The sequence below is a fragment of the Heteronotia binoei genome, chromosome 14, assembly GCF_032191835.1.
Source record: "Heteronotia binoei isolate CCM8104 ecotype False Entrance Well chromosome 14, APGP_CSIRO_Hbin_v1, whole genome shotgun sequence".
Taxonomy (NCBI): Eukaryota; Metazoa; Chordata; class Lepidosauria; order Squamata; family Gekkonidae; genus Heteronotia; species Heteronotia binoei.
This window is the reverse complement of record NC_083236.1, coordinates 15,792,787-15,806,393: the sequence shown is the minus strand read 5'-3', so window position 1 is coordinate 15,806,393 and position 13,607 is coordinate 15,792,787. Positions and strand designations below refer to the sequence as shown.

Below are 13,607 nucleotides of genomic sequence, written 5' to 3'. Positions count from 1 at the left end.
ATGCACTGAAAAAATACAAATCTTAACATACAGAATCACACAAAAGAATAATATTCCAAATTGGGATAAGCACAGATATCCAATTTGACACTGAGACCAGTTAATGGTAGGATGCTGCTTCGCGACCTGTTATTCATAATAATATATTGTTCTCTCCAATTGGTCTCCGAGGAGTAACATTTACTAGTAGAAAAATCCTTTCTGCATAATTTTGGTGAACTCTCAATTCGCACTTAGCTCAGCTCAACACTCCCACTAGCTTGAGGTCCGTGTTTCACATAGCAGGCTTTTTCAAGGGTACATTATCCAACATTCTATTACAAATTTAAAAGCTCACTTGAGAATAATCTGGCGCACGCTAAAACATGGAGGAACTACAATTAGCATACAAAGCCACCTTTAGTGCGGACAAAGCACAAGGAAAATCCTGGACTAGGCCAAAAAGGCTTGAAGGCAGAGCTGAAATAAAAGATGGAAGGAAAAAGGAAAGGTCAAGAAGCATAGAGACTGGATATACATTAGGCTGACAAAGGATGAGCCATGTACAGTATTGTGGCAGGCTGAGGGAAAACCCGCACTATTCAGGAGCAGAATATTTACGTGCTGACATTGACCAATGAAGTCAAAGAGAAAGGGAATTGGTAAAACTGAATATGGGAAAGAAGATGCAAGAGGGGAAAACAGGAAAGTAGCCAGGAGCTATCTAGCTACTGTACAGGGAACATATTCAGAAAAAGAAGAAATAATTAAATACAACTGACAATTTAACAAAAATGATATACAATCATTCTGAAACATCTTTATCATATAAGGAATTAAAACACCTATGTATTTACCTGTTCTCTTAGTTTTTGGCCTTCAACCTGCTCAGGTGTATCTTGAGAGACAGAAGAAATCCTGTGATTCTCAGAAATGTTCGGGTCCCCCAGAGAGAAAACAGGAATGAGAGGTCTAAGGAATCTGAAATCGCTGCTTAGAGATCCACCAGTTAGGCAAACATCATATTGGTAAGTCCGGGAAAGGGATCCACTCTGAGAATCAACACCAGTTTCTGGGATCTCAGGCAAGGCAGGTGGGAACTGAGGAAGGGCAGTGATAAAACTGGACTCTTTCTTGTATATTTTGATGACAACAAACACAATGATGCAGATCAGGAACACAAAGGACACTGCAGCCAAGCAGATCACCAGGTACATAGTCAAGGAGCCATCTTCTTCACTGGCTTCCTGACTGACACTTGCAATATTTAGATAAGGATCTGAAAAGCCATCCACAGGAAGTATATTCAGGGTTGCTGTGCTGGTCTGGGGAGGGTGACCGTTGTCTCTCACCAGGATGATCAGCCTCTGCTTGTTTGTATCTCGCTCTGTCAGTGGTCTCCTGGTCTTCACTTCCCCATTCTGGGCTCCTATGCTGAAAAGGCCAGGATCTGTGGCCTTCAGCAATTCATAGGACAGCCAAGAGTTCTGACCTGAATCCCCATCCACAGCCACCACCTTGGCAACCAGGTAACCGGCCTCCACTGACTTGGGAACCAGCTCATTGCAGGGGGAGGTGCTGTTCTGAAGTGGGTAGAGGAAGAAGGGAGCATTATCATTTTCATCCAGGATAACAATTCGAACAACAACTTCTGAGCTCTGTGGAGGAGAACCCCCATCTGAAGCCCTCACTGTCACTTGGAATTCCTTGATCTGCTCATAATCCAGAGATCGCAGGACATACAGATTCCCAGTCTCTGAGTTGATGGAAACATAAGAGGCTGCAGAAGCACCACTGGCATTTCCAGGCACAAGAGAATAGGCCACCTTGGCATTCTGCTCCACGTCCAGATCAACAGCATGGACCGAACCAATCAGCAGGCCTGGAATATTGTTTTCCCACACTTGCATTTCATATTTGGCCTTCTCAAACACTGGAGAGTTGTCATTGATATCTGAGATCTCAACACTAATCATTTTGGTGGAAATCAGCCTGGGAAAGCCCCGATCAGCAGCTGTGATGGTGATGTTATACTCAGGAACTTTTTCTCTGTCCAGTGGGCTCTGGGTCACCAGTTGATAATAGTTATTCACAGTGTTTTTTAACAGAAAGGGCAAGTTCATCTCCACAGAGCAAGAGGTCCTCCCATTGTCTCCAGAGTCTCGGTCTGTGACACTGAAGAGCACAACCAGCGTATCTAGGGGAGAGTCTTCCGCTAATGGGCTGGTGACACTTATGACCGATATCTCAGGTGCATTGTCGTTCTCATCCTCAATCTCTACAAAGACCTTGCAATGGCCTGAAAGGCCCCCTCCATCTGTTGCTTTGATGTTCATACTATAGCTGGTCTCTTTTTCGTAATCAATTTGTCCCCAAACAGTGATTTCACCAGAGTTTTCATTCAAGTGGAACAAGCTGCTTATTTTCTCAGGCACCCGATGGAAGGAATAGGATATCTGGGCATTTGAACCCAAATCCAAATCTCTGGCTTCTACTTTAGAAATCAGAGTACCACGAGGACTGTTTTCCTTTAGTTTCACCTTGTATTCAGGTTGTGTAAACTGAGGGAAATTGTCATTGATGTCCAGAACATTAATGTTTATTGCAAGTGTCCCTGTTCTATGTGGCATGCCTCCATCAACAGCTGTGAGAGTCAGCCCAAAGAGAGCCTTCTCTTCCCTGTCTAGTGACTTCTCCAGAACAAGGTCTACGTATTTGCTCCCCAATTCATCACTTTGTACATCCAGCCTGAAATGCCCATTGGGACTGAGTGTGTAGTTCTGGATACTGTTTTTGCCCAAGTCTGCATCTTGGGCAGATTCCAAGGGGAATCGAGTATTTGTGGGAACATGCTCAGGAATTTCAAGATTAAATTCAGTTTTGGAGAATTCAGGAGAGTTGTCATTAACGTCTTTAATCTCTATCTCCACCTTGTAGATTTTTAAAGGGCTTTGGAGCACAATTTCAGACAACAGCAAGCAAGAATCCATCTCACCACACAAAGCTTCTCTGTCTATCTTTTCATTTACAAAGAGATTCCCAGAATGGGTATCCAGTTGGAAATATTGCTTATGGCTTTTGGAAACCAGCTGGGCTCTGCGAGAAGACAGCTCCCCTGGTCCCAGTTTCAAATCCTTCAGCACATTAGCCACCAGAGACCCACTTTTCTTCTCTTCAGGCAAAGAATAGTGAAATGAGACACACACCACTCCAGACAGAGACAGCAAGAACAAAAGGTACAGACCTTTTCTTATCCTGAAACTATTGTCCATGGTGCCAGCCTCTCCCAGGTCAGATATTTATGAGTTTCAAAACATTAAGCAGCTAGGTTCTCTCCAGAGTCAACTGACACTATTAGAAAAAAATTAATCTTGATATGCTGTGTTCATTGCTTTCCTTCCTTCAGTCTTCCATTGCATCTCCCCTCTGGCTTCTGGGTCTGTCTGTCTGCTGCTAGAATATCTGATTCTTTCTCAATGCTAGTTGCAACTCATCTGTTTGCTAATACTGCCATCTTGTGGTCCAAGCAGGAAAAAGCCAAAAGAATTGCGTGTTGTTTATTAAACTGTTATTTCTCATTTTTGGGGGGGGTCCACATCTAAATTTTATAAATATGCAAATGCCGAACTCAATTTTATAAATATGCAAATGCCAAACTCCATTTTTATTTTTAGCAACACTCATAAAATTATTACAAGTACACCTAAAAATGTAATGTGTGCAGTGGCTTCTACTGCCTTGCTTGAAGAAACAAAGTTCTGCAGGAAAATAAAGCACAAGGGCAGAGTGTGTCATTTTGAATGGGAAGAGAGGGCCACAGCTCTAAACAGCTTTAAAGGAGATTAGCTAGATTTATGGAAAATAGGTCTATCAGTGGCTACTAGCCATAGTGACTAAATTGAACCTCAGCATTCAAAGACAGTAAACTGGTTGGCCACTGTGTGACACAGTACTAAATAGACCACTTGTCTGATCCAGCAGGGCTCCTTGTATGTCCTTAAAGGAAAGAAATTACATCTGTTTACAGCATCTTCTCTTCTATTGAGAAGGGAAATGACTAGGCATGCAGAAGGACCCAGGTTCAATCCCATCATCTAGAGTTAAAAGGAAAAGGTAGGAAGTTATATGCAAGACCTCTGCCTGAGATCCTGGAGAGCCACTGACAATCTGAGTAAACAAGACTGATTCTGATAAACCAAAGATCTGGTTCAGTATAAGGCAGCTTCACGTCTGTTAACTTCATCCTGCTTCTTTCTTTCTAACATTGTGACCTACCTGTGGACAAAACTGACCCACTGTATCATGGTAACCCGTTGTTTGAGAATCATGGAATCAAACAGTAACCCATTCAATATTACATTTGCATTTACACTAATGCCTCAGGTATATTGTTTCATATGAAGTATGTGTCCGACTGGTTCTTGCACGGGGGACTACCTTTATCTTTTTATGTGTTTTTTGCATGTTCAAACAAATGCACAAGAGCAGACAGACTGGAAGAGGATTAATTTGGGTGCAAAGAGAAAAATGTTCTACAATTGCTAGTGACTCAGTAAAGTTCAAAAATCAAATATGTATCTGATTTGAGGCTAGCAGGATTCATTCAACAATAATTTTATATTAACTTAATTATTCTCACCTGACTCATAAGTTGACCTTCTTCTTGATGACCGGACACTTCTTGGGATCCAGGAGAAATCCCTTGAACTCCCTGGGACTGAGCAGGCTCCACAGAAAACACAGGGAAGAGAGGCCGCAGAAACCTGAACTCGCTGTTCAGAGACCCACCAGCTAAGCACACCTCATAGTTGTAAGCCCGGGAAAGGGATCCAGCATCAGCAGCTCCACAGTTCTCTGAGAAATTTGGCTCCACTGGGAAATTCAGGGCAGAGCTCTCTATGAACTTCCTCTTTTTCTGAATCTTGATGGCAACAAACACCACCACAGAAAGAAGGAAAATGAAGGAGATGGTAGCCAAGCATATGACCAGATACATAGTCAGGGTATGGTCTTTCTCTTCCACCACTTCATCCTTCGGAATATCCACCATTTTCATATAAGGGTCAGAGAAGCCATCCACTAGCAGAATGCTTAGTGTTGCAGAGGTGGACTGGGGAGGGTGCCCATTATCTCTGACTCTAATGATGAGTTTCTGTTTGAAGGCATCTCGTTTGTTAATTGGCCTGATGGTTTTCATTTCTCCATTCTGGGCCCCCACACTGAAGAGACCCGGTTCTGTGGCCTTCAGGAGCTCATAAGAAAGCCAAGAGTTCTGACCGGAATCTCTGTCCACTGCCACCACCTTGGTGACCAGGTAGCCAGCCTCCGCACCCCTGGGAACCAGGTCACTGGATGGAGAAGAGCCATTCTGGAGAGGGTAGAGGAAGAATGGGGCATTATCATTTTCATCCATGACGACAACTCGGACCATAACTTGGGAATACAGGGGAGGAGAACCACTGTCCACAGCTCTCACAGTCACATGGAAATCTTTCACCTGCTCATAGTCTACTGATCGGATGGCATACAGATTCCCAGTTTCAGAGTTGATGGAGACGTAAGAGGACACAGGTTGATTGCTGACCTTCCCAGGCAAAACAGAATACATTACTTTGGCATTCCGCCCTGTGTCCAGGTCCCTGGCTCGGACCAACGCTATCAGCAGCCCCGGAATGTTGTTTTCCCATAACTGCATCTCATATGTTGATTTCTCAAATACTGGAGCATTGTCATTGATATCTGAGATCTGAACATTAATTATTCTTGTTGAAATGAGCCTAGGTGAACCCCTGTCTGTGGCTGTGATAGTGACGTTGTACTCAGAGGCTTTTTCTCTGTCTAGAGACTGCCGGGTCAGCAGCTGGTAATAGCTATTCACGGACAATTTTAACACGAAGGGCAAATTTGCGTCAGTGGTGCAGGCAGTTCTGCCATTTTCTCCTGAATCTTGATCTGTGACACGAAAGAGGGCCACCACTGTATCTGGGGGAGAATCTTCTGGTAAGGGGCTTGTGAGCGATGTTACAGTCACCTCTGGGGCATTGTCATTCATGTCCTCAACCTCTACTATGACTTTGCAGTAGGTAGAGAGCCCCCCTCCATCCGTGGCTTTGATGCTTATCTCATAACTTCTCTCCTCTTCATAATCAATGGCTCCAGCAACGTTAAGTTCCCCGGTCTGTTTGTTTAAATCGAATGCTTTGAGCACATTTTCTGGCACTTGGCTAAAGGAATAAGTGATGTCCCCATAGGAACCCAAATCCTGGTCAACTGCTACAACTTTAGTCACAAGTGTGTTTTTTGGAGTGTTTTCTGTGAGTTTCACTTTGTACAGAGATTGATGAAACTGAGGGACATTATCATTATTGTCTAGAACTTCAACAATAATGTTTGCTGTGCCTGTTCTCTTTGGGGTCCCTCCATCAACAGCAGATAGAATCAGGAAAAGTTGTGCATTCTCTTCACGGTCCAACTGTTTCTCCAGTACTAATTCTGCATATTTTTTCCCATCACTGCGACTTTGCACATCCAGCCTAAAATGGTCATTTGGACTAAGTGTATAGCTCTGAACAGCATTTTCCCATTTGTCCTGATCTTGAGCTATCTCCAAAAAGAACCGGGTATTCAGGGGAGTCTGCTCAGGTATTTTAAAAAGGAAATCCTTTTTAGAGAATTGGGGGGAATTATCATTCACATCCTCTATTTGAACTTCAATTCTGTGCACTTGCAATGGATTTTCCAGCACAATCTCTGAGAACAAGATGCAAGGATCCTTCTGACCACACAGAGCCTCTCTATCTATTCTGTCTTGTAATATCAAATTCCCAGAGTGTGGATCCAGCTGGAAATATTGCCTGGTGCCTTCAGAAACCAGCTGGACCCTACGAGCAGACAGCTCCTTGACGTTCAATTTTAAATCCTTTAGCAAATTAGCAACCAGAGACCCACTTTTCTTTTCTTCAGGCACAGAATAGTGGAAAGACTCACACACTGCAATAGCAAGGCAGAAATACAAAGAAAAAGACCAGACTTGCCTGATATGGTAGCTCTTTTGCATCCTTGCAGCTTTTCCCAAAGCAGAAGTGAAACACAAGGGAGCTCTTTGTAGAGCACCTGGTTCCTTTTCTTTTCTTTGGTCTTCTTATTGTCAGAGATTGATTCCACTGCTTTTTCCACCTAACATTTCTGACTGTTATCTTGAAATGCAGAGCCGGCGCCTGCTTCCATGATACTGCTTTGTCTAATGGCCACAGTTCTTCCAAGGAGAGTTTACTGTTTGACAATTTGTGCTGTGTTGGCCAACAGCACCATCTAGTGCTTGAAGAAAAATACAGCAACTGCACATTTTCCAAATTGTTCAACTTAATTAATTAGCAAGGAACATTCCTCTGGAATAAGAGACTGCAATGGTTTTATTGCACAATACTTATGCCCATGTCTGAGAAGTAAAAACAGACAAATTTTATGTATAGAAAACCTGGATAACACATCAAAGACTATTGATTTTTTTTCTGGATGCCCACATTTAGTTGATTGTTTTGATTTTAGCTTTCCATCCTGTTTCTATGGTTCACAATGCTCTTTATATATTCTTTGGTATTCAAATAGGAAATTGTCTCTGTTAACTGGCTTTGTTTTTATTTCTTATGGGCCACCTTGACTGTTTCCTAAAGAAGAGCTGCAAGCGATAAATATTGTGAGAGCCAGCGTGGTGTAGTTAGAGTTCAGCCTCGGGTCTAGGGAAGTCAGGTTCAAATCCCTGCTGCTTTACCGTGGAAGCCTGCTGGGTGACCCTGGGCCAGGTACAGCCTATGTTACCTCACAGTTTTTAATGAGGATAAAATGGAAGTAAAAAGAACAATGTATGCTGCTTTGGGTTTCCGTTGGGAGAGAAAGTCAGAGTATAAATAAAGTTACAAATGTATGAGTGTATAGAAATATAGACACACGCACGTAGTCTTAACCCTTAGAAAGTCAGTAAAACTATAAAAACAAACTTCAGATGGGGAAGAGAACTGGAAATGGCTGTGCCCTCTTTGTAAAATAGGAGTACAAAGGGAGCATCGCTGGATATTGAAAGACATATGACTGGAAAGTAGGTGGGACATTTTTTCCCCTTTTCCCATTAATTCATTTTACTGTGCATTCATCTATGTGGCATAGATGTGCATTCATAAAAGGGTCTGAGTTCCCTCTGTATGAGAGTTAAAAAAAAAAAGGGTTTCACTTACCTGTAACCACTGTTCATCGAGCGGCCTTTTGTGCAGCCACGCATGGGACTGCATGATTACAATCTGGCCATGGAGCGAAGTGTCCAAGCTTTTAAAAGAAGCTCCTAGGCTTTGGAGTGCTCCTCCTCCCCTCTGTCTCCAGGGATTCCTTTTCCTGTCCAAAGGGTAACGTGACAGAGGCAGGGCAAGAACTCCCTTCCTCAGTTTCCTTCATCATCATGATGAGGTCCCTGATCATTCAGCAGCCCACAGTGGGGAAAGGAGGGATGGATGTGTGCCTGCACAGAAGACCACTTGATGAACAGTGGTTACAGATAAGTGCAATCCTTTTTGGCTTCTGTGAAATCCCACATGGGGGAATTGTGAGCTCACCTTCACCTGGAGGAGGGTGTGGGCTGATCAATGGAATATCATTTGTAACACAGCCTTCCCCATTGCAGCTTTGCTTCTGAAGTCCACAAGTGCTTGCTTGATGAATATAGAGGGGGTGGAACTAGGAGTACAATAGGTGGGAACATGTTAAAAAGTTTGCAGAGTTGTTTGCTTTTGCCCCAAAAGGGTCGAACAGAACTAGTGGGTTGAAATTAAATCAAAATAATTGTTAGCTAAACATTAGGAAGAACTTCCTGACAGAGCGGTTCCTGAAATAGGCTTCCTCAGGAGGTGGTGGGCTCTCCTTCTTCGGAGGGTTTTAAGCAGCATCTAGATGGCCATCTGACAGCAATGCTGATTCTGTTAACTTTGGCAGATCATGACAGGGAGGGCAGGAAGAGTGCTTAGTTCTCATGACCCTTTCTTACACACCCAGGGAATGCTGTTCAGCACTTTGGGGCAAGGCAGCAATTTTTCTCCAGGCCCGTTTGGCCAGAGATCCTGGAGGGTTGGTGGGTTTTTTGCTATCTTCTGGGAACAGAGCAAGTGTCAATGGGGATGTGGGGCAGGGAGGCATTTCTGAATTTCCTGCATTGTGCAGGGAGTTGGGCTAGATGACCTTGGAGGTGCCTTCCAACTCTATGATTCTATGAAATAGACCTTTAAGGAACTTCTTGGACTCTTGACTGAAGAAAAAAATGATTGTCCCTTTACTGGAATTTGAAAAGCCAAAATGGCTGCCAGGTGAACCTTAATGGATGAGTTCAACAGACTTCCTTCTTGTAAATTCAGTAGATAATCCAATATCTTATTCAGACTTCATGACTGTGGGTCATAACTTTGTTCCTTACTCCAGTGTATTAATCTTTTATATTTATAACTGTATGACCTTCTTGTTGTTCAGGTTGTTATTATAACCTGTTTCACTTTATGATCATCCACATAGTTAGATGTAGCAACTCTACCTATAGGTGACAGACATGTCCTATGTGGAGGAGATCTCACTTTGGTGCTAGTGTCATGTAATGCCCCCTGGCTAGTTTCCACAGCACTGGGAACCATGACCCCTGGGCCAAAAGTCTGCTAGAAGGATGCATGATGTTCCGTCTGCCCTTATCTTGGGAATCACTTCATGTAGGATATCAATAGGTGGGAATACCCCCCAAAAGGAAATATTGTACTAATTTGCTATGGTCCAAATTAATTTCAGCTACCAAACTGAAAAAATTCCTTATTTTGGCCACTGGTCTCAGTAAAGAAACAAAGTCCCTTTCATCAATCAGACCCTCCAATACCTTATAGTGAATGGTCCATCTATTTTAAGCAATTATTTAATGACTTTACCTCATCAACAATTGCATCTACTGCCTTTAAGGGTCTGCCCCAATGGCCACCTGTCTCCCCAAAGGAAACAAAATTTTATTTTACACAACTGAAATTAGGCAAGGCTCCTGGGCCAGATAGATTACCACCTGAATTTTTTAAAGAACATATTGATTAGTGGGTACCCTTTCTTGTGGCCCTCTTTACTTTTATTGATTCCTCTGGACAGACAGACAGACAGAGAACCTTTATTGGCATGTCAAAAGATATAAGCTACTATAAAAACAGTACAAGAAATGGACAGAATACATCAAATACATCATATAATGGCTTCCCTAGTTTGAATTGCAAACTGGAGAAAGTAAGCAACATTAGCAGTTAGTGAAGAATTATGACTAGAGAGTAACCACTGAACCTTGGCACAATCAGACAAACCACCTCTTGTACAGAGAAGGAGATTTAAAAATTGTTCTCGTAATTAAGCGTAAATGGACAATCTAATAAAACATGAGAGACAGATTCAATGGTTTACAGATTACAAAGGCATTGCCTTAATTCATAAGGAATTTTTTGGCTCCTTCCACTGAAAATAGCCAATGGCAGTACATTAAATCTAGCCAGCATAAATGCTCTTCTTTGCTGGGGATAAGTTAAAGAGCAGAAATAAGTAGCTAGCTGTCTGGGAATCAGAGATAAGCCCAGGTGTAATGGAGAGCAAGTTTTCCTAGCTGCCTCAATCAGGTGCTGGAGCTTTGATTATCTCAATCAGGTGCTGTACTTTGATTATATAGAAGCCTACATTTAATTACTTGTAACACTGCTGGAGCAGAAGATAAATATAACGAGTTCAAAGAGATGCCTATAGAGCCAATTTTTTAAACTATTTCCAACCACTGAAAATCATGAAGGTAAAAGAGTTTAAATTGGAATTAAACAAAAGGTGGAGTCAAAATTTGAAAGTCAACAGCCAGGCCCAAGTTTCTAACAGCATCTGGCCAGTTACAAGGCAGATTGCAGTATATGGTACATGATTGGGAAGGCCAAGGATTTTTTTGTAAAAAGAAAGACTGTAAACCCTCAATAGAGGGATTAATTGAACTAATCCAAATAGGAACTTCATAAAGGAGTTGTGGGCTAGATTTGGCATTAAAGGCTTTTAAAGCCATAGGAACATACCTATTGCCTCTCAGGTAGGAGAAACGAGTAATAGCAGCAGTGCTATTCTTAGCCAGGTTGGTGGAATAATTTCAGTGGAAAGCCCAACTCCCAATAATTAAAACTGATTCCCAGATATTTAGAAGATTTGACCTGCTCAATGGACTTCTCAGTCAGTCTGTTATTATCATAATAAGTCAAACAGTGGTGTAAAAGATGCTTTGGACCAATTTGAGAACCCCCCAGGCAATTCGAGCCATGAGCTGGGATCAGGCCAAGCTATTTCTCAAACAGAGAATAATGGACATAGAGAGACAAGCAGATCTCAATAGATATCCCATATTCAGAGTGCCTAATCAAATTAGACATCGTTCGGTCCCAATGGCATATCTAACACACCTTGATGTAAATAAATATAGAAAAGCCTTCACACTAGCTAGATGTGAGGCTCTCTTCTCTGCAGACCTTGAGGGCAGATTCAGAAGAGCTCCCTTTGCACAGAGACTTTGTAAATGTGAGTCTGGGGAGACAGAAACCATCGAACATATGATGCTTAGATGTAAGTGGTACAATGAGGTTCAAAATATATTAATTCAACCTCTTATAAAAGAGATGCCTGGGCAGACAGACTCAGATTGCTGTACTAAGCTGTTATTACTAAGACTGTGGCTAAATTTTGGGTGGCAAGTTGTTGCATTTGAAAAGTACAGCTTTTGAGCATCACACGTCTTTTTCCCGCTGTATGTATCTCTGCAGCAACCTTGGGCAAAAAAACAGCAGCCCCACTCCATATCTTCAGTACTAAAACACTTCATGCATCTTTCAACCCTCCCCAAATATACACCTATTCCAGCATTTTTGTTGCTATTTCTAGCACATACTTCCTCCTCTGCATGCCTCTATCCCTACCCATTTCTAAGTGCCACCTATTTCTATACAGTATCTATTTCCAGTCTATTTTCACAAGAATCCAAAAGTACTTTCCCCCAGTGTACACTTGCCCAATTGCCTGTTCCCAATCTTCTCTCAGTCCCTCTTCACATTTTATTAGGAATGAAAAATAAGAAATACATAACAATTGATTCAAAATAATCTCAATATACATAATTTCAGAATTGGGTTAAGGGGAAATATGAACTACTTCTATTTTTATTTAAATAACAGCTTGATCTGCTGAGACTAATTTTGTCAATTTCAATATTATCAAGAAATTCTACTTTGCAGATACCAAGAAGGCATTTGATAGGATTGAGTAGAATTTCAGAAATAAGGCTTTATTCATATTTGGATTTGGTCAGTGATTTAGAAATGAGATAGATTTAATTTATAGTATTACACACTGTAAAGCTCCTATGAAAAAGCTTAACCTCCTCTTATATATAGACACTACATTTTAAATATATGTACATTAATTTTGATAATACAGGTCATATTAGAGGAAATATATATACAAGTAATTATCATTCAGGCAAGATGGATAAGATGCCTTATATAGATCGTGTAGTTTTAAGGAAAAGAGGCCCAATGGGATTTGTTTGTAAATGTAGTAGAAGTGATAAAGGAATTTAGCTTGAATTTTGAACAGCAGTTTAGAAAAACTGGAGTGTTTAAGCTTTAATATATGAACTGTACTGAAAAATAAACTAGGAATCTTACACTGATCTAGATGGGATCAAAGGGTAGCAGATATTTATTGTATCACATATTTTATCCTTCTGATAAAAAGACAGAAATAGGTTTTAAAATAATAGATTACATAGAATACTGCTAACCTGAGGAACCCTTTAAAGCGGATCAGAACCATTCAGCTGCAGATCTAGCTTAAGAAAAGAAATCAAAACTCACTAGGAGGTCCAGGAAAAATCCTGGTGCTGGTTCTTAGAACTCTCTCAGCCCCACCTGCCTCACAAGGAAAGTGCCTGTTGTGGGGAGGGGAAGGGAATGTATTGTGAGCTGCTTTGGGATTCCTTCAGGTAGTAGGCTTGCCAGTCCCTAGGTCTGGGCAGGGGATCCCCCAGTTTTGCAGAGTCCTCCCTGCCACCGGAGAATGGGAATGTCTCCAGGTTCAATCCCCAAAGTCCCCAGTTATTTCCTGAGTGGAACTTGACAACCCTATTGTGTAGAGAAAAGCAGGGTATAATAACCAACTCTTCTACCTTGTCTGCTGATGTCTCTATGAGTGAGAGAGAGGCCTTGAGAGGTGAAATAGTCATGCGTCTCTAGAAATTTTAAAGGAGACAAGAAGAGTAGTGATGTCTGGCAGCCTGACCTACTTGTAACAAGCATGTTTAAATGAGGGTTAACACAAAGCTAGATGTTTTACAAACATTCTAGTCTTATCTATAATAGAAACATAACTTGCACTATGCTTTACTGAATCTCTTCTGAATTTCTAAGGAACAATAGAAGTAACAATAGAAGGGGGTTCTTTGAGCCCAAACTTAGTTTATCTGGTCAAGACACATGCAAAGTAGAATTTCTTTCCATGACATAAATCCTGACCAATGGACTGATGGCAACCTGGCAAAATGTACCACTAGTGTGTAG

General features: G+C 41.7%; 1 protein-coding gene across 12 annotated transcripts in view; it reads right to left on the bottom strand.

Moving 5' to 3' along the window:
* Window positions 1-13,607, bottom strand: part of LOC132582157 (protocadherin beta-16-like) — a 214,724-nt gene that overhangs the window by 117,194 nt on the left and 83,923 nt on the right. Inside the window, exon 1 of one of the 12 annotated variants that reach the window (XM_060253638.1) lies at window positions 4,619-7,181. The exons of 10 other annotated variants lie outside the window; for them this stretch is intronic. In XM_060253638.1, the coding sequence (XP_060109621.1) occupies window positions 4,619-7,036 (2,418 nt within the window). In that variant the 5' untranslated portion in view covers window positions 7,037-7,181. Of the gene's footprint in view, window positions 1-836; window positions 3,315-4,618; window positions 7,182-13,607 lie in introns of those variants that run through there. One more of the 12 variants, XM_060253647.1, reaches the window with a different exon arrangement.